The 20,064-nt window shown below is 48.0% G+C and overlaps 2 protein-coding genes across 5 annotated transcripts; both read right to left on the reverse strand.

Annotated features, from left to right (window-relative positions):
- Positions 1 to 64: 64 nt before the first annotated feature.
- IQCC (IQ motif containing C) lies at positions 65 to 3,860 on the reverse strand. The gene is made up of 5 exons (XM_081962849.1): positions 3,559 to 3,860; positions 2,540 to 2,683; positions 1,400 to 1,718; positions 1,063 to 1,181; positions 65 to 669 (listed from the first exon to the last, which is right to left on the reverse strand). Exons 1-5 carry the CDS (start codon positions 3,589 to 3,591, stop codon positions 631 to 633), a joined length of 654 nt encoding a protein of 217 aa, XP_081818975.1. The 5' UTR covers positions 3,592 to 3,860; the 3' UTR covers positions 65 to 630.
- A 391-nt stretch (positions 3,861 to 4,251) lies between these two features.
- Positions 4,252 to 14,982, reverse strand: CCDC28B (coiled-coil domain containing 28B). Of its 4 annotated transcripts, XM_081962851.1 has the most exons (7): positions 14,719 to 14,982; positions 12,776 to 12,847; positions 12,022 to 12,207; positions 10,629 to 10,798; positions 8,807 to 8,961; positions 7,085 to 7,107; positions 4,252 to 5,513 (listed from the first exon to the last, which is right to left on the reverse strand). In XM_081962851.1, exons 3-7 carry the CDS (start codon positions 12,177 to 12,179, stop codon positions 5,459 to 5,461), a joined length of 561 nt encoding a protein of 186 aa, XP_081818977.1. In that variant the 5' UTR covers positions 12,180 to 12,207; positions 12,776 to 12,847; positions 14,719 to 14,982; the 3' UTR covers positions 4,252 to 5,458. The 4 variants fall into 4 exon arrangements, with proteins under 4 accessions (XP_081818977.1, XP_081818976.1, XP_081818978.1 ...); XM_081962850.1 differs by lacking the exon at positions 12,776 to 12,847; XM_081962852.1 differs by lacking the exons at positions 7,085 to 7,107; positions 12,776 to 12,847; positions 14,719 to 14,982 and having other exon boundaries at positions 12,022 to 12,750.
- Between the last annotated feature and the right edge of the window lie 5,082 nt (positions 14,983 to 20,064).

A 20,064-nucleotide genomic window follows, 5' to 3' on the forward strand; every position in this document is an offset into this window, starting at 1 on the left:
CATATTGCCTAGCACAATTGAAAAATGTGGAATATTGCCTAATTTTACAGTCATGGGTCAAAAATGGAGCATGGAGGAAAAATGTTTTATTTAATTTCATAATAATTTATTAATAGAGCGCATCCAAATTAAAAAAAAAAACAAGCCAGCAAAATAGCAAAAACAACCATGCAGTAAAGACTTAAGAATAATCGAACAACCAGTAGCCACAAAAAGCAGATGTGAAGGAAAACGGTTCCAGCTACAATAATCTCCAGGAATTGAAAACTTTCTGGTCAAAGCTGCTCCAATATAACTGACAGGGAGAAAAGGCCCACACAGGCAACAGCTTCCATGGCCCACTGACCACTAGCTCCCGTAGCTTTGCAAATGCTGATAAAACTGATGTTGCTCCACCAAAAGTGCACAAAAGGAGCTCCTGCAACTGCAATTCCCAAAAATCTGCCAGCCTTGAAAAGCTTTCGCAGCCTCCAGTTTTTACAGTTCCTTTTGCAAGTCTCAGTGGTGACTTCAGGATGTGGCCTCTCTAGGGAAACGCAGTGGACGCCTGCAGCCCCTTGCTTCCTTTCTGGCGGTAGCGGGTCAAAGTGTCAGCCTCCAGTTTAGTATGAAAAGATCGTATGTGAGCTCTCAAGCTGGTTTCCCCAATCTCTGTTTTAGGATCAAATACTATGAGGGATGACAGAAATAAAAAGGAAATAAGAACAAATGAAAGCAGACGAAATCTACATCAGTTATCCTAATAAAATTATGCAAATCACTATATTCCAAAGGAGACAATGAGTCCTTCCCTTGATAGTTTTAACCCATGTCCAATGCATCTACTAGTACAGCTCTGAATTTTAAAGATGCACGCTCTTCCACACCCCGAGGGATCCTGCCAAGGCCACCTGCTTTTGCCCAAGCCCAGGACAATGCTGAAATACCTCTCCTCCCCGTACCAACTATCAGCTTATAGAAGAAGCGGTGTATCACAGAACTGTGCCAGATCAGCTGGCATTTGGGTTATGGCTGCTCCCCAAGACAAAAGTCTGGCAAGCTACCCAAAGGCAGCATCCTTACATTCTTACGGCTGGCAATTGCCTGTTGCAGCCAGAGTAGCTCCATAGCCAGGTGCTTGCGGTAGTTCTGCAGGCCAGGCATCCCTCTGGGCATTTCCGGTGCTCTGGGGAAATGAGACTCTGGGGAAGAAAAGAACAAGATGGTCAGAAACAAGATTGCCTCACTCTCCTCAAGCCAGGCAAGGCAACCGTCTATTTATACATACACACACACGCACAATCTGCTTCTGTAAAGTTATTAGGAAGAAGATCGATGCTATCCAGGACTTGGATGTACAGACGTAGTAACTGCCTCCCAGTTTACCAAAGTCCAGGGTTTCTTCCAGTGCCTAACTTACCCTGGCTCATCCTGGGAGACTCCATCCCCAGAACTGTGCTGCTCCAATCAGATGAGGTGTTGCTGGGTTCCCCACCTTCCTCGTTTTCTCCTGGCAGGCTGCAGACATTCCCAGAGTGAGCATCCACAGCTTGCTGTCCTACCTCACCGATCTTGGGTTCGGCTGTCACCTCAGCCAGTAGTCGGCTTGGAAACTGCATCTCAAAGTCACACATTTGTTTAGACTGTGATACCTCTTGAAAATATTGTGCATCCTGTTTTTGTGGCTTGTCAATTTTAACTTCTTCTCTGTTGAACTGCTTTATTGATTTCTTGGCAGACTGTAAATAAAACATAAAAATAAAATCCATTAATATAAAACAATAATATAAAATAAAAAGATCACCTTTAAAAAGAGAACAATCATTATGTACAGAGCAAGATATTTTCAAGTTGAATGTGCAGCTCTGTGTTGCACAGAGCCCTGCACATCCTATTACACATCAAACAAAAAGCAAACATTTATATGATAAGCAAAGGCAGCATTCTCTATACTGAATGCCACCAGACTGTTAGTTTTGTTATAACACTCCATGGACTCTGGGGGAGACTTGTATTCCTCTTTACCTGGCTAAATTCAAGCTCTCCTATTAGGCATTACACTAAACAGCCACAGATCAGCTGGAAAAACAAATGGGCATACTGGATTATTTCTAGCCAAATCCTCAAGTCCTGAAGAGCTTTTTCATTCATATATTATCAAATGCAGATTATAATGCATTATAAAAAAGAAAAACAGGGCAGACTGAAAAATAGTTATCTAGATCAGGGGTCCCCAACCCCATGCCCACTACCAGGCCATGGCATATTTTCAACAAGACTGTGGGCCACACTGGGCCAGCACACAGTTGAGCTGTGTGTGCATTTGCATGCTTGCATGGCCCAGTTCCCTCCACCACCAACCAAGCCAGGCTGCCAAGCTGCAAAGTTTGGGGACTGCTGATCTAGATGGTTTTCATGCTTAAGGTAAAACTAGAACTCACAGCCTTCCGGTTTTTAGCTGATGCCTTAACCACTAGGCCTTTTATTCCCCTCTGGAGCAATTCAAGAAAGATTCGATACTCCCACTTCTGCTAAGAGTTCAGCCTATCAACAGGCCTACCTTTGAGAGAAATGCTGGTCTTGGGAAGAAATGGCCAGTCCACTGGACCCAATCCAAGTCCCCTTCAATTTCCTTGACGATGCTCTCATACTTACTCCTTATGCTTTGAAGCCTTTTCCGGATCAGGTAACCCCTGACAACAGCCTAAAAGGGAGCAAATTGTTAAAAGCACAATCACAGCTGCACAGAAATAACCAGTCCTGGCATACAGTAGAACAAGGCAGCACAGATTGAGTTTCTCCAGTATTACAGGAGCTGATAGGGAGACATTTAACAGGTGATTTTTCCTCCCTCACATCTTGTTCGCCCAGCTGCCCTTTGACAGGGGATCGAGGGCAAGGAGGAAGTCAGCACTTACTTGTGCCCATTCCAATTGCAGGAAATCCAGAGGACCAGGAAGGAAGCCCAGAACCCTTTATCTGAACCTTTAAACTCCTCACAGTTTCTACTACAAGTAGTCCTCGACTTACAATCACAATTGAGCCCCCAAATCTCCACTGCTAAGCAAGACAGTCGTTCAATAAGTTTTGCCCCATTTTACAACCTTCCTTGCTCCCCTTGTTAAGTGAATCACTGGTTGTTAGGTTGTTATGTGAATCTGGCTCCCCTGTTGACTTTGCTTCTCAGGTCGCAAAAGGGGATCACGTGACCCCAGGACGCTACAACCCTCATACACACCGGTTGCCAAGCGACTGAACTTTCATCACATGACCATGGGAGTGCCGCAGCCGTCCTAACTCTGAAAAACGGCCATAAGTCATTTTTTCAATGCTATTGTATCTTCGGTCACTAAATGAATGGTTATAAGTCGAGGACTGCCTGTGCTGAAACAAAGACCCTCCCCAGAAGAGTTCCCTCAAATCGTCAGCGAAGAGCGCCTCGGCAACCCCCCTCCCTCTCGACGGCTCTGAGGGGGCTTCGGAACACCGCTTCCCCCCGGGCCGAGGCGGCCCGTCCGGGGTTTCTGCCCACCGACCCCCTCGGCCGAGCCGCGAGCCCCCTGCCCCGCTTCGACCCACCTGCAGCCGCACCGCCGCCGCCTCCTCCCGCATCCCCTCTGCGAGGAACGGCGACCGCGCCCCCTGATGACGTCAGCGAAGAGCGCCTCGCGCCTCCTCACGGCCAGAGGCTGTTTGCGGGGGGGGGTCCGCTTTCCAGCTGCGTTGAGTTCCAGGTCCCATCATTCCCAGCGGGGGGGCACAGAAACACTGTTTGCCCGACCCACCCCCACGATCGGCCAGGTTCTTTGGGCTAAAACGGGGGAGCGTGAGGGGTCGATTCCCTCAGTCAGGTGGACGACGGGTTGTCGGCTGCGTTTGACGTCTTCACTGCGCGACGCCCGCCAGAAGGCTGCTTGGCGGCGGTAAAGCGGGGGAACTTCGAGCGCCAAGCTTCCCCCGCCAGCAACGCTCCAATGCCGGCCGTTCCCTTCGTGTCCGGCTCCCCACCCCACCCCTGTCGGCGTTCCTAGCCATGAAAATAAAGAAATGATCAAAGGCCGCTCCTAAAGCTTCGTTTTGCAACGGCTGGGGAACTATGGCCCCTTTTGACTTGTGGACTTCAACTCCCAGGATTCCCCCACCAGCATGGCTGCCTCAGGAACTCTGGGAGTTGAAGTCCACAAGTCCTACCCCACCCCTGTCCTACAGGAAGATCTCAAAATGAGCATTACCCTCCCGTTTAATCAAAGTAACCAAAACCAGAGAGCGTCATTTCAAATGTGTTTTTTCTTTTATGACCAAGAGTCACGGCTTCACCACACTCAGCACTAGATTGATGGCTCACACGAACCAGAGTCCGCAGTTGGGAGTGAACTCAGTGCAGGGCTCTTCTCTCTAGAAATCGCTTACAAAGGAATAAACCGCCCCCAATTCCAGCAACAGAGAAAGCCTTCTGGAAATAGGCTAGTAGAAGATCCAAGTAGTTTGGGGGATGGAATTCCCTGCTTCCCCATTGCTGAGCAGAAGGTCTCTCCGTCTGTTTGTGAGTCAACCTCTATGGTTGTGCGGTGGCTCCCTGCTGAAGGGGCTCTCCTGACTTGAAAGCCTGTGACAAGCAAACCAAGCAGCTCAGCCTGCTCCTTCTCTTGCACATCCCCAGCCAGGGAGATTTGGGGGGGGGGGGGGGATGGGGGTTGCAGGGATAGATTATGTTCCCAAGAATCATCTCAGCACAAAATGTTCCCCCGTCGCTTTCACGTTTGATGCTGTTGGAATTCATCTGTTCCCCACAGCTATCGATCCAAGTGAAAAAGGAGGAATATAAAAGTATCATCATGAATAATGGGGGCTTTTTCCAAACTCCCCCCAAAGCAATTTTCCCACCTCTAATAAAGTAATTGTGTTCTTGGAAAGAAATTAATATATAGCTCTCAGACCAAGGCCGTGTGCAGAGCAGGCACAGGATGAAGGAGATCAAACTCATGCAGCATTACAAAAACAAAACTATTTAAAATTAGAGGTGCCCAGCTCACACAGCGGGAGGAGAGCGAATGCTGCTACGTCTGCTGCTCATCCCAAACTTCCAGAGAGGTTTGTCAGTTATGGAACCAGGAGCAGCACTGCAAGGGGAAGGAAACCAAAAGCCGCCTCCTCTTGCCACACCTGAGCAAAAGAAGGTATCTCAGCTCAACTCGGGGCGCCAATGTGGAGGATCAGCATCCTGGCCGGTCCCTCTCCTTTGCCTTCCTTCTTCCTTTGTTTTTCGATGGCCATGCAGAACAGGCTTTTTTCCCTTGAGCTTTCTGCCTCCTCCGATCTCCAGTCCTGCTGCTTATGTGTCTCTGTCTCTTTCCATCCAGCAGCCCCTAACCTTTTTATAGCACAATTCAGAAGTAGTTGCCTGCCAGAGATCCTTGTGGGGCATCTTTCTTGAGGCCTCGTCAGAAGGGGGCCGGCCTGGCCCTTCCCGATGCCTCTTTTAGGCATTGGGCGCTTCTTCCACATCAGGATTTTCAGCCAGGTGAAGCTTTTGTCTAAGGTAAAGAGTTAAGAAATGAGTAGGAGGGGAGTGACAGCAGCCATTTCTCAGGCTTCTATAGTTTGGATAGACCAGCTGCCTGACGTTTTGGACTTCAGCTCCTATCCATCTCGGTCCAAATGACCAACGGCAAGGAATCCTGGCTAATCTTGATGCATGATTGCATCTCGGGGTGAAAAAAGCCAAGATGGCAGCCTCAACCATTTTTTACAGGTGCAAAAACATGTAAATAAAAGAGCAAGGCTTTGATTGGGTAGCTACAGTCCTTGTCTTGACTAATGTTTCTTAACTTTGGCAACTTTTAAGATGGGTGCACCTCAACAGACTTGCTGCCTGGGGAATTCTGGGAGTTGAAGTCCACTATCTTAAAGTTGCCAAAGTTGAAAAGCGCTGATCTTGCCTTTTTTGACCCTCATCCACCCAGGGACGTCTTTGCCATTGGTTCATCCTATGAAGTATAAGATTGTTATGAACATCAGCCATGCTGACTTAGTTAAGATTGCAGCTCTCTATTGAATCTGCAAGATGTAACATGAACACTGAGGAACCTGGAAGTGTAACTCACACCAACCCTGTCTACTTGGAACATCTGTTAAGACTGCTGGCTTGGATTTGGAAGTACCAAGCAACATAGCTCGTGGAATAATTGCACACTGACAGTTCTCAAGATCAGTCTGTGAGCTTTATGACTGAATGTGGATTTATGCAAGGTGCAAAATTTAGCACTCCCATAATTTAGCACAGGTTGGCTCTCGTAACAATTGAGTGGGTAGTTTCACACCATGCATGAGCCACCCAGGGCCATTTTAGCCTGGATTGCAATGTTTTGGTTACCAAACTTCTAAGATAAATTAGCATTTTTGTCCACAGGTTGTTGATGGGAGAAAGGACCTCACTTGCAATACAAGTAGTCCTCAATTTAGAACTGGTTGCATAGCAACTGTTGAAAGGTACCAGGGTCTCGAAAAAGGTACTTACGACCCAGATTCAGAGGTCCAATGGCCATGTCCCTATCTGCAGTCACATGATTGCATGTTGGATGCTCAGCAATCAGCCTGTATTTATGGCTGTTTGCAGGGTCACGTGACCATGATTTATGGTGTTTTATGGATGTAAATACCAGTTTGTGGACAATGGGTTCTCTTAACAGGCACAGCATCTACTTAGCAACCGCTTCAAAAAATGTTGTAAAATCAAGGCGGTCCTATGGGTGTCTCAAGTTATGACCATCATGGCGTATGGAAATTCCAGGCTCCATTAGTGTTAAGTCAAGGACTACCTGTACTTTGTACAAGTCCCCCAATGGCAGAGATACTGTATTATATTATCTTAATTGGAGTTGTTGTAGACAAGAGATTGGCTGTCCCTTGGACTCGGGTGTCCAGGACAAAGCACAATGAAGTCCTATATACACAAGATACCACCCATCCCCATGGACACCCCCTTGCACTGCCTCCCCAGAGGCCACCGTGTTCTCTGAAATGGCACCCCATTCACATCCTTCTCCTTTCCCACCTCCAGACCAATTTGCCAGGAGAACCCCACTGGGCCCTGCAAAAAGGATACATGGAATTGCTGAGTTCTTCCAGCTGCAGAAACAAAGGGGGGGGGGAAAGCATTAGGAGCATATGCAAGAGGCACAACCCCGGAAGCCTTGCCCAGGATCACGTCACGCCAGGCGCAGGGACGGGCATGGAGGAAGCTGCCCAACTACCCTTCCAAGAGCTTAATTTAAACAAGGAAACAAGGTGAAGATATGGGGTAGCCAGGCTGGGTTTGGAGTAACCAGAATTAACTGGAGAGGAGATGCAACCTCATCCCGGTGCCCATTTCACTCCATCTCTGGAGGCCTCAAAAAGGGCCCGTCTGCAGGGCCGGTCTAAGCCCCCCCATCCTCAGCCAGACTAGCCTGGGGCACGTTCAGTGTGTTGTGGGGACCCAGTCAGTCTCATCGCATCCCCCTTGTTCTGGCCAAAGACACAAACACACAGCCCTGTCTCCGGGCTCTCCCTGCCTCCTCCTGCTCTGCCTCAAAGGGAGTCATTCAAACTCTGCTTTAGCTTCATTTCATTGGAGATTGCATTTCTCTCACCTGGGCGGTGGGGGAGGCAGGTCCCCTCCTTCCAGCCCCTGCCTTGCTATGGCTCCCACCACCACCACCATTTCATCCTGAGCTGCTGGATCCATGCAACAGTGAACCAAACTTTTATGTTTTAATGGGTTGCATTCCTCCCAAAGGACAAAAGACCAAGCCAACTTCAGTCTAGGCATGTGATGGAAGGGAGCGAGGAGGTGGGTCCCCAGGAGGCAGGGTTGCATCCCAGAGGAGGAAAAGCCAGCCCAGGTATCCTGTGTGTGTGTGAAAGGGGGGGAAGATGGCTCCTCCCTAAGAGTTCGCATGTTAGATGATAGATGCCGATAGCAGAATCCCTTCCGAGTCTGGCAAGATGGATGTCAAGTCCAAAACCAAGAGCAGCAGGTGGCAATCCTCCCAAGCTGAGGCCTTCATAGAACTCTATTTATCGATTCTATGGACGGAATCTTGCCAGACCGAGGACCCTGCAAGTCACCGGCCTTTGCTCTGTGAAGGGAGGGGCTGTCTTCCCCCTCTTTCTCTCACACAGGATATCCAGACTGCCTCTTCCTCCTCTGGAATGCGCCCCCCCCCCCATCCTGGGAATCCACCTCCGCACAATATTTCATCCGAGGTGGGTCTTCTGAGCCTTTTGCCCCTCCCCCGTTCCTGCAGCAGGCTAAGTTGTCTTTTATCTGGTTGCTATCCCATTATATCTCCTCATCGGGGGACAGGACTTTTCCCCACCTACATGTTCTCTCGAGGCTCCAAGGCATCTCTCTCCTCTGGAGTACACACACACCCCTCCAGCCTGGGCACCCTGCCCACTACATCCCATCGCAAGGCTGGATTTTGGACAAACCCGGCCTATAAATCACCACCAATTTAATAGCTCAGAGAAGGGAAGTCCAGGACCCAGAGGGAAGTAGTGGGTTGCTTTCCCCCAGATGCGTTGCTGGTGGGGTTTCCTGGGTTGACTGGTTCTTTCCAGGCTGTAAAGGAACTAGGAAATGCTCATCCAAGCAAGAGACTCCCAACCCTTCCACCTCTCCAGGAAAATCTCCACTTTCATTTCAAATGGCTCTCCCCATCAAGCCCAGCGGCATCCTGAACCACGCAACTTATTTTAGTCCCCAGCTAAAGAAAGGGGGAGGACAGGAAAGGGAGGGGTGTCCTCTGAAGAAGAGAAGGAGGCCGTTGCGTGGGACCCTCACATTGGTCAGCAGCTGGTCCAGATTCCTGTCAGCCACAGTTTTCTTCTGATCTTCCACAAGTTCCTCCACGTAGACATCCAGGCTGAAGTGCAGGCGGGCAAGTTTCTCCTGCATCTCCCTCACGTGTTCCAGCTGCTCAAAAGAACATTCTCTGCCTGCAGGCCCAGCAAAGGGCACGGGTGCGGAGGAAAGGTGAGCCAAAGAGAGAGAAAAGAAAGAAAAGGTTAACTCTGCTGGCCTTACCAAAAGGGCTCTAATGGCAGCGGCAGCAACTTTGATTAATGTTTCCAGCAACTAGGAGCTCCTCTGATTAATGTTTCTAGTCCTTGAGGGAACAAAGAAAGCTCTGAACAGCCTGATAAGAGAACTGGTCCGGGGACCCTGACTTAGTTCCTTGCAATCTTCTTTATGCCTCGTTAGAATGCAAAAACCTCCTGAATATGAGGATACGCATTAACAAGATCATACTAATGATATTATGGGATGCTATAGAACAGCAATGGCGAACCTTTTTTGGCTCGCGTGCCACAAGTGGGGGGAGTGCAGGGGGGTCGTGTGCGGGTGTGCCGCACCCATAATGCAATGCAATGCACGCCCCCCCCCAGTGCGCATGCACGCACAACAGGCGCGACCCTCCCCCATTTTTACATGCTTTTTTCACCCTCCCCAGGCTCCAGAGGCTTTATAGGAGCCTGGGGAGGGCAAAAAGAGCCTCCCCCGCCCCCCCGGACGCCCTCCAGAGGCATCAGGGACCGTCCAGAGGCTTCCCTGAAGCCTTCGGAACGCTTAAAATGACCCTCCAAGCAAACCGGAAGTGACTTGCGCGAACTGCGCGCGTCCATGTGGGCAATGCTGGGCCCGTTCCAGCCGTACCAATTGGAACGGGATCCGGAACCCACCACTGCTTCTCTGGACATCTTGTGGGGGAAATGAAAAGAGTTGATACTGGGACAATTTTTTTATCCCTATCAAGTCTGAGGAACGTTAACTGTTGCAGCAAGAGAACCCTTAGAAAGACAGGACAACCTTCTTCCATGTAGACAAGTGGGTTAACAATGGAGCCCTTTGAGATAGAAATTCATCTAGCCAAGGTTTGGGGCATTGGTAGCCAGGGACTGACAAGCAGATGCAAGATTTAACACGAGAGAGACAATTCCCAAAGCGCAGGAATTGTGGACAAAAATTCAAAAATGGTTGGAGGAAGTAACGGAACAAGAAATTGACATGAAGCCTGAGCTGTTTCTTTGGGGAACAACAAAAGGAAATATAACCAAAGAAATTAAATATATTATGCTTCATATAATTACCGCAGCCAGAATCTCATTCATTCTCAAAACTGGAAACAAAAAACCATCCCCTGAAACACAGAGATCATAAAAAAGGTGCTAGAATGCGTGGAAATGGATAAGTTAATAATGGAACTAAGGGATAGAGAGGAAACAGAGTATTATTAAGATATGGAATAGATGATATGATTGGCTAGAAAAGAAATGTAAAATTAATGCAAAAAAAGAATACCTATAGCAGAAAGCTGTAAAAGTGTAATTGTGATTTTAATGTTTAAAAATGCTGAATAAAAATAATATTTACAAAAAGAGAGAGAGAGAGAGAGAGAGAGAGAGAGAGAGAGAGAGACGAGAGAATTGGTAGGGGAGGAACTCAAATTGATTATCCATTTAATTCATCTCTGATTTCACAAATGGCTAAGAGCCTTTCTTGACCAGCTAGACGAGATTAGTGATAATTTAGGATTTAAACCCGCCTCCTCTCTCTCTGTCCAGCATAACACAGTCTAGAGATATTCCAGCATCAAAGACATTACCAAAAGCTTGCAGCTTCCCTGAATGGAAATCATTCAGCAGATTAAGGAGACCCCCTTCCATCTCATACACATCAGAGACGTCGGTCAGGAAGGAATGCTGCAGGGGGGTGCCCACCACGGACCCCGCATTGCCCCCAAGCTGGGGAACCCGTGACGTCTCCTTGCTTGCTCTGCAACAGAAAATAAGGAAAGGTGAAATCTGGGCTGATAATGGCAGGAAGCCAGCCAGCCTTCAAGAGAAAAGCAGGTTCTCCCCCACAGATTGGCCAAGCAGCCAGCTGGTTGGCACAGCAGCTCTCCTCCCCTGCGGAAAAGGCTTTGGCATTGCCTAAAGGGCATTTTGGCTGCCCTTTAAATAGCTGCTGATGGGGTGTTTCTACTGCTGGCTTAGCCTCTTCTTCCCACCTGCTCTCCTGCAACTCTGCAGCATAAATGTGGTGGCCCCTCAAGATACTTGTGTATATACCTGCATTTGCACAAACTGAGGCTTGGCTGGTTATAACTCTGAATAGCTTTTTGTTCACTGCACTGTGCAAACTCAGAAAGGAAATTAGCTTGGTGGCCACATCAAGCATGTTGTGTGAATACAGCTGGACCAGACTGGCCCTATTGAAGAGTTTTCTTTTACTGAATTGTGGTTGTGTAATGCTAGGAGGATGTTGAAAGAACTATCTTAACCGAGGGACCCCATCAAAGACCCTGGTCTCAAACCCACCACTGCAGGATGAGCTTTCTAACCCCCGATCACTCAGTGAGATCCAGAGTAGATTATGCTGGCATCCTCATCACTAAGACAAGAACCCAAGTGAGAGTCACAAAACATTTTAAAATGCAAACGGAGCCCCTTCGGGCATCACAAACACTTATATGAGGAATGATATATGTGGGCTCAGCTCTGTTTCCTAAATAACATCTCCACCAAGTCAAGGTTGTCTCCCAGTGACTTCATCAGCCTGACGAGGAAGTTTTCTTAGCGGCAAGACTGGAGCTCTTTTTTTATTGGCTTCTGAGAGGTTTTTGCCAACTCTGAAGTTTCCTCCCAGCCCCGCCCTGCTACTTTTCCAAGCTCAAATTCCTCCCACACGCTGCCCCCAGTTGAAAGAGTTCTAATACTGTTTCTTATTACTGATTTCTTTTGAAATAATCAAGTGCTTTTCCCTGTTGCCTTTTGTTACCATTTTTATTTACTAGGGTTGGTTCAGATGCTTTATGATGCTCTGAGACAGCTTCTGTCATGGGCTGGAGCAGCGACAGAAAATAAATGAATGTCCGATCCGTGTGAGACTCAGGTTCTACCTGCTCTTCCCGAAAATGCTGCCAGAACGCCAGGACCTGGCCTGGTACCCTTAGGCCTGGCCCTAGGAGGCCCACTCTGCCCTGTCCTCGTGCTGACCTCTTAAACTTGGCTCTTGGCCTTGGAGACGGGAGGTGTGGCGTCCCCAGCGAGAAAGAGGCACTCTTGCTGGCCGGGCCAGGCAGCTTGCGCAGCGCACTTGCAGGCACCGGTTGGCTGAGGTGAGCCTTGGGACTCTTCTTCTTCCTCTCCTCCATCGTGGGGTCTCTCTCTCCGCCACCCAACCTGCAAGAGAAGAGCAAGCAAAATGGAGGAGGCCACGCAAAAGTTACTATCGAGCGATGACTTTGGAAATCCCTGCATTGAATTCCATACTGGAGGAAAGTCTCACAAGACCCCGGAACAGAAGGACAATGAGGACTAGGAACGTTGTCTGAAGTCCACACTGGCAACCGCTTCTGGACTTTTTGCTCAAAAACGAAAACATTGAAACTTTGATTTTAGGTTTTGATGAGTAGAATGACTTTCTTGTTACAGAAAGGGTTTGAAATATTTAGAAATGTACAACAAAGAGATTGAAGATGCAATTTTTTTAATGTTACTGCACTGAAAAAAGCTGGGGAAAGTCACTACTTTTTTGCCTTTCTCTTTTCACCTCTTTTTCTCCTTCTTTGACCTCTCTAACTTTTGTTTCTTTTTATTTTTATTGTATAACAAACTTTAATAACATTTGAAAAGAAGAGGGGACTTCCACTCATGTTAATGCTGGCTAAAGAAAACAGCAGGGATGTGGAGGCACTTATACAATCCAGGGAAGTCTCACACACACACACACACACACACACACACTCACACTTCTCTGGTCCCCTGAGCTCCAGCTGGCAGGGGCGGAAAAACAACCCCTGACCCTTTCCTAAGAGAGAAACTGTGGAAAAGGTGAGAAAAACAGAGCAGTGTATGTGAAAATAGCCAACTATTTTGTGACCTGTTAGCTCCTCATGTGCAGAAAACAAGCAGCTCAAGGAGTTGGAAGATTTTTTATTACCAACTTAGCCATAATCAAAGTGTTCATTTTATGCATAGATTATTAACCCAGCCTTCTTAGCTTACAGACCATAATTTATGACAATTTATCCCTTAAACCCAGTTAATATTCATTCTGTACAATACACTGGAGAAAACTATGGCTTAACATGTACTCGGAAACAGGGTAAATGCCATGGAACATCAGTTAAATCTTGGAAGAAACCGAGAATCTGGTCTCATTTGCAAAGTTTGGAATGAGGTTGGGGAGCCTTATTTATTGATTTGTTAAATTTATATGCAGCCCATCTCATTGAAGCAAGACTTAAGAGGCTTAAAGACTAACTCCAGCCATCTCCCTTTATGGAATTGGGGGGGGGGGGGGCATGTAGCAAACATGGCTGAGAGTTTGCATGGCAAATTAAACAGCTGCTTTATCTCTATCCTGCCCACCTCCTTCGACATGATGTTTTCTCCAGGGGAATCTGGGGCAAGGGCTCTTTCTTGCCAGAGACAGTGACCAGTGATTTGGATACAGTGGTTCATGTTTTCGGCTGAGGATTACACAGGATGGATTTTGTAGTACCGACACTAACTTTGTAGCATTGTTGTACTTGCTAACTAACATAGTTATTTTGTATTTTAATTTGACTTATTTTTCTCCTGTTAAATGCTGATGGTTTAATTGATAACTTCTAACATTCCTAAAAACTTCAAGATAAAAAAACCATCCTTGTTCCCCAGATCAGAATAGGATGGGATGTCTGCGGGTTGCCTGATTTTTGTCTGGTATATCTCGTTTGTCTTTCTGCAAACTCCAAACAACCTTATGACTTTTTACCTCATTAACCCATCTTATGCCCACACTTTCGTCAGACCTCATTTAAATGGGCATATGTGTTATCACATGTAGCGTTGAATTCCATGTAGCTGATTTACAGTGCAAAGGAGGAGTTATTTTTGCCCTGTCCAATCAGCTTTTCTCTTGCATTTTCTTTGATAAAAGGGACAGAAAGATGGTCTTTGGGTTCCCTCTTTGAATGAGAGAATCCGTTTTAGTCAGAACGTTCAAATGTAATAAAATGATCTTCCTGTCTCGATCTGTTTCATTGGAAAAGATGAGGAAAGAGCCTTTCACGTCTCTGAAAGCCGGCCCGGGGTAGGATCCCTCCAGGATGGGCGCAAGGCAGATCCACGTTCACCAGCAAAGAGCAAAACTCTCTTCCACGGCCCCATTTCCCACCCGAAGCTTCCCCGCTTCTTCTCCATTCTTTTGCTTTCCGCAAAAACAGGGAAGGCGGGGAGCCCGGAGGAGCCACCGGCGCCCGCACCGCCCGCTCTGGAAGCCGAACTGCCGGCCGGGACTCCCCAGCTCAGCTGCTTCCCGGGCCGGCGGCGCCTGCCAGACGGGGCGACGGGAGCTGCGAGGGAGCGCCGTGCTCGGCGGAAGGGCTCCCGAGGCTCTGAGCGTCCACCTGCCGCCACCCGCCGTTCGCTCCGCGGAGAAGAGCCGGCTCCCCCGACCGCGCCCTCGGCACCCGAGCCCTCCGGTCGGGGTCAACCAAGGCCGGTCCGGCTCGGGGGAGGCAGCCGCCGCGTGGAGGGTCCGGCCCTGCCTCCCTGCCGCCCCCCGCCCCGGGATTCGGCCACGGCACCGCCCGCCAGAGCTGCGCGGCATCCGGGGCGCGCTTGTCGGGCGAGGGCAGCGCAGGTGGGGCGCGGACGGAGGCCCTCCCCCCCCCCGCTTCCCGAGCCCGAAAGAACAAAGGGAACCTCTGCCGCCGCTCGGGCAACCTGGCCGGCCTCTCTTGCGGCGCCGAGCCTGGGAGTCCCTGGAGGAGCTGGCGGGGGCTGCAAGCGCCGCCGGCTGGACTGGAGACGGAGGCGACGCCCCTCCGGCCGGGTAAGGCGGGCTGCCCTCCCTGCCGAGCCCCTCCGAGCTTCCTTAGGAGGAAGAGCCCGCGCCTCTCTTGGGCGATCCCCGGGCGGCGTCGGCAGAGCCAGTCCCCAGCCTGCCGGTCAAGCGCGCGGGATGTCGGAGCTTCGGGGGGGGGGGGGGGGATCCGGTGCAGAGGATCTCGCATCTGCCCCGCCCTCCGCGGCTGAAGGCTTTGAAGGGGCCCGAGGCCTCCTGCGATTGGCACAGACCGAGCGCCCTTCTCAGCCCTGGCAGACTTGAGACTTCGGCTCCCAGAATTCCCCCACCGGCAAAGCCCCGGCAGGCAGAATTCTGGGTCCCCCTCGAATCCGAGGACCGTCAGATTGGGTAATTCTATCGCTCAACAAGTAGAAATTTTGACCACAGGTCAAAATTGCCAACTGTTAATATTAAGAATGCTGCTATTCCTTGGTTTTTACTCCTGAAATTTGAGTTTGGAAATAAGCAAATTAAATCCCATCTTCACAATTGATGAGTATTCAGATAAATCAGAGGACGTGAAACAACTTTGGAGAAAAGGGTAGAAATGATACCGGTAGGAAGAGCCGAATGGATCTGGGGGACCATATGCCCTCAGCTGGGTGGCAACTACTAAAAGAAGACCTGGATGGACTAACCTTCCCCCGGATGAGCCGGCCTTTTGGGTGTCTCCCCCCCCCCCCCCCAGGGCACATACACACAGAGAGGACGCTGCTGCTCATCCTTTCTTCTTCCTTCTATCTCAGCATTAACGATGGAAGAGAGAGAGATCTTCACATAAGGTGTTCAAAGTATGATAATCTGATCATTTGTGGCTCAAACAAGAACTCTATGTTGGTTTGTTTCTTTTCTTAGCTATCCATGGTATTCTTGGTCATCTTCTCCATCACAAAAGTTCACAAACCTAGAAGGGCATTTTTCCTGCATCTTCAAAGGTCAACTTTTGCTTCCATACAGTCTTCACAGCTGCTTTGCCAAGGGCTAGTTTGTGGTACAGATAATCAATCAGATCAATCAATCAATCAGAAGAGAGCTGGAAGGGACCTTCAGGGTCTTCTAGTCCAACCCTCTGCTCAAGCAGGAGACCCTCTAACATTTCAGACAGGTGTCTGTCCAGTCTTTTCTTTAAACCTCCAGTGATGAAGAACCCACAACTTCTGAAGGCAAACTGTTCCACTGGTTAATAATTGTTCTCATTGTTAGGAATCCCAAAGATGCTTTTACTGGCTAGCTATGCAGTGGAGTACTTCTATCCATGTGATGGAGCATTGTTCTGCATAAAAATCATGGTCGTCTTGAAAGATGCAGACTTTTTCCTGTACCGCTGCTTAAAGTGTCTTCTAAAAACTGACAGTACATTTGGAGGTTGATTTTGAGTCCATCTTCAACCTAAAAAGACCCAACTAAATAATAGTACCAGCCCACACCAGTACCCAACCTCCACCTTGGTGGTGTCAAAGTGGAACTCCATGCCTGTTACTGATCCAGCCACGAGCCCACCCATCTGGTTCATCAGGAGTCACTCTCATCTCATCAGTCCACAAAACCTTTGAAAAATCTGTCTCCAGATATTTCTTGGCCCAGGCTTACCGTTTCAACCTGTTCAGTGGTGGTTGGGTTTCACCTCCCTTACCTTGGTCATGTCTCTGAGCTCTGAACACTTTCTACTTCTGGGCACTCCAGGTAGACTGCAGTTCTAGAATATAACAGCACTGAAGGATAATGGGTTCCTGGTAGCTTCACGTTTGATTCTTTTCAAACCTTTGGCAGTTAAGGCGCGTCTTTTTTCTCTTGACACATTTCTTGCGACCCTGTTGTCTATTTGCAACAAAATGTTTGATAATTCTGTGATCACACCCCAATATCTTAGCAATTTCAAGAATGCTGCATCCCTCTGAAAGACATTTTACGACTTTTCAGAGTCACTTCAATCTCTTTTTTACCCATTTTGTCTGAGGAAAGGTAGTTTCCCCTCGCACATGTGTGCTAGTGGTTCCTGACTCTAGGGGGTGGTGCTCATCTCTGTTTCAAAGCTGAAGAGCTTTGTCCGAAGATGTCTTTGTGGTCATGTGGCTGGCATGACTAAATGCTGAAGGTGCACGGAATCTGTTACCTTACCACCAAAGGTGGTCCCTATTTTTCTACTTGAATTTTTACATGCTTTCGAAGTGCTAGGTTGGCAGAAGCTGGGACAAGTAACAGGAGCTCACTCCATTACGCGGCACTAGGGATTCAAACTGCGGAACTGCTGATCTTTCTGATCGACAAGTCAGTCACTGAGCCACCGCGTCCGTCTGAGGAAAAGAAGCTGCCTAATAATTATGGGTACCTTGGGTGTTGGCCTATATCTCCTTAGGCCACACCTTCCCTCATTACACAAATACACACACCCTGATATGCTTATGCCAACTAAGCATTCAGGTTTATACAGCTCGGAGGTGGAAAAATCTGCATAAAATGATATGGTCAAAATATAAATTTGCCTAATAATTGTGCACACAGTGTACTATACAATCATTTTTGTTGGGTCTGTTTCTTTTGAATGGTTTGTATCTTTCCGTCAGTACATTCCAGTCCTGAGTTTCATCTTACCAAATTTCAGTAATGGCAACTAAGTGTTTTGACAGTTGATGGGTGATGCAACCATTCCTAAGGTTGGTTGTTCTAATTGATGGTAGCGTAGCAACTTGTTTTTTGTCTCATTTTGTCCCTGGGCTTCCTGATTCTTTTACTTTCATTACATCTGGCAGCTCCTTTGTGTCTTCAGCTGTCCCTGCAGTGTTATCAACTCAGCCCAGGCTAATGTTTTTTCCTCCAGTTTTAAAGGCCCACTTAGCTTCTTCCAGTCCAACTTCCCTTCATTTATATTCAGCATACAGGTTGAATCAATAAAGAGAGAATACACTGCCTGGCCTCACTCAGTGGGCAACCTGGAGCCATCTCTTTCACCACGTCTATGGAGACTCTCAGTCATCCCAATCCTGGGTATCCTACATGTGCTTTTTCAAAAGGCAACTGGTCTTTTTCCCCCCTTGAAGATGTTTCACTTCTCATCCAAGAAGCTTCTTCAGTTCTGACTGAATGGTGGGGAATGGAAGGAGTTATATTCCTTGCAGTCCTCTGGTCATTAGCACTCTCTCTTGAGAGTCGTTGAGGCCGGGGGAGGGGGGTATCTGAGCCTTCAGGGTCACAGTGCAAATGGGTGTGGAACCTTCTTGGAACAGCTGAAAGGACTGTGCTGTAGATGGGAGATAGATGGTGTCGTATCCCTCCCCCTCTGTGGACAGAGTCATGTGGTTGTGGTTGTTTTGTTCCTCCAATGCACAGATTTGCATATCTCACTGAATTGTATTGCGCATATCACATTGCCCAGTTTGTGCCTGGGTGTTTTATGCTTGGGTGGACAAGCTTCTGCCTTAGTGTATTCTTGGGTTCAAAGTGTGTGTATATGCTATGTTGGTTGAAGATCCTCCTGAGCTTTTCAGATGTTTCTGCATGGTATGGAATGATAATGTTGCTTCCTTTGTTGTTCTCTTGTCTGTTAGGGAGGCACTCCTGCTGGCTCTTTTCCTGGATTTGATGGAGGCCCATTTGGGATAGCCAGAGGTTCTGAGGGTTTCCTTGATGTGTTTTCATTCTTTTCTCTTCCCCCTTTACTGGTAGGCAAACTTTCATGCTGGTGGTGTAGCGTTCTGAACGCTCCCAGTTTGTGCCCACCACCCACTTAGATCTCCACATCTCTTCTGTACTTGTCAGTACCCTGCTTCCATCTTTCTTTCAATCAGGTCTGTTTTGCCATTGGTGTCCTTTACTACACCAATTTGAGGTTGGAATCTCCTTCTGAGTTCGAGATCTCTTGAAAGAACCTTTTTCCATGTCTGTTTCTACCTTCAGTGTCGTTACAGTGTGACGTTGTGCCTTGTTTTTTCTACCAGCTTTCTCAAACTCTTAACTCTTCCCAAGATTTTTATCTTTCTTGACTTCGGCCTCTTTTTTCCTTCTTGACAATTTCCAGATGTTTGTTCTGGCATCCAGCGTGCCACCGTCTGTTTCTTCATCTTTAGCACTCTATTTTCACTTTCACATTTGATACCGTCCCATGGTTCCTCTTTACACATCAATTAGTTCAGAACTCAAAGCGATTCCTGTTGTTGTCTTTGACAATGGGGGCTATAGAGCTGTGGTGGGGCAGTGGTTATAATGCAGTACTGCAGGCTACTTCTGCTGATCACCAGCTGCTAGCAGTTTGGCAGTTCAAATCTCACCAGGCTCCAGGTTGACTCAGCCTTCCATTCTTCCGAGGTTGGTAAAATGAGGATCGGGGGTGGGTTCCTGCCAGTTCTAACCTCTTCTATAGAAGAGGTTCCACAAATCTACAGTGCCGTTTAGAACCGGTTCCAGCTCCCTCCCCCTGCCCATCTGCACATCATCAAGATGAAGAGCGAGAGGAGGAATTCTGGGTGTTGAAGTCCACAAGTCTTAAAGCTGTCAAGTTTGAACATCCCTGGGGTTTTTTTCTTAAAGGGTTAGGGGTGCAAGGGTCTTGTAAGCTGACAGCTTTAAGACTTGCACACTTCAATGTTACTGAGCCAACATGACTGGAGGAGGAATTCTGGGAGTTGAAGTCCACAAATCTTAAAGCTGTCAAGTTTGAACACCCGTGGGGTTTTTTTTCTAAAGGGTTAGGGGTGCAAGGGTCTTGTAACTTGACAGCTTTTAAGACTTGCGTGCTTCAAATGCCAGTTTCTGAGCTGTTTTGGTTGTAAGCAAGAGCGTTGTTTCACTACATTTTACAAATTGGCCACTCCCGCCCGGTCACATGACTGGCAAGCCACTCCCACCCAGTCACATGGCCAGCAAGCCACTCCCACAAAGCAGGCCACACCTACAGAAGAGGTTCTAAAAAATTTTGAAACCCACCACCAATGAGGACCTAGATTGTTGGGGGCAATAGCTGACCCTGAAAACTGCTTAGAGAGGGCTGGAAAGCACTGTGAAGCGGTATATAAGTCTAAGTGTGCTGAAAAGCATATTGTGGAAACTAGTAATGTTTATTTATTCTTTTGCTTTAGTCCGATTGGGAATTTGCAGACGAACAGTTTGCAATCTGTCCCAGTCAACCCAGTCCCTATTTTGCTATTATAATTACACTTTCTCACCTCTCAATATAATCAATATGTATCAATACAGTCAGTTTTATT

This window comes from Natrix helvetica (genome assembly GCF_964273705.1).
Source record: "Natrix helvetica genome assembly, chromosome: 9".
Classification (NCBI taxonomy): Eukaryota; Metazoa; Chordata; class Lepidosauria; order Squamata; family Natricidae; genus Natrix; species Natrix helvetica.

Coding starts and splice junctions, on each gene's coding strand:
- IQCC (XM_081962849.1), bottom strand. CDS start 3,591: ATGCGGGAGGAGGCGGCGGCGGTGCGGCTGCAG. Junction 2,684..3,558: donor CGGCGGCGGTGCGGCTGCAG/GTGGGTCGAAGC, acceptor GCTCCCTTTTAG/GCTGTTGTCAGGGGTTACCT. Junction 1,182..1,399: donor GTCTCCCAGGATGAGCCAGG/GTAAGTTAGGCA, acceptor TTTCTTCCCCAG/AGTCTCATTTCCCCAGAGCA.
- CCDC28B (XM_081962850.1), bottom strand. CDS start 12,179: ATGGAGGAGAGGAAGAAGAAGAGTCCCAAGGCTCACCTCAGCCAACCG. Junction 7,108..8,806: donor TGGACCAGCTGCTGACCAAT/GTGAGGGTCCCA, acceptor TTGTTTCTGCAG/CTGGAAGAACTCAGCAATTC. Junction 5,514..7,084: donor GAAGAACTCAGCAATTCCAT/GTATCCTTTTTG, acceptor TCTTTACCTTAG/ACAAAAGCTTCACCTGGCTG.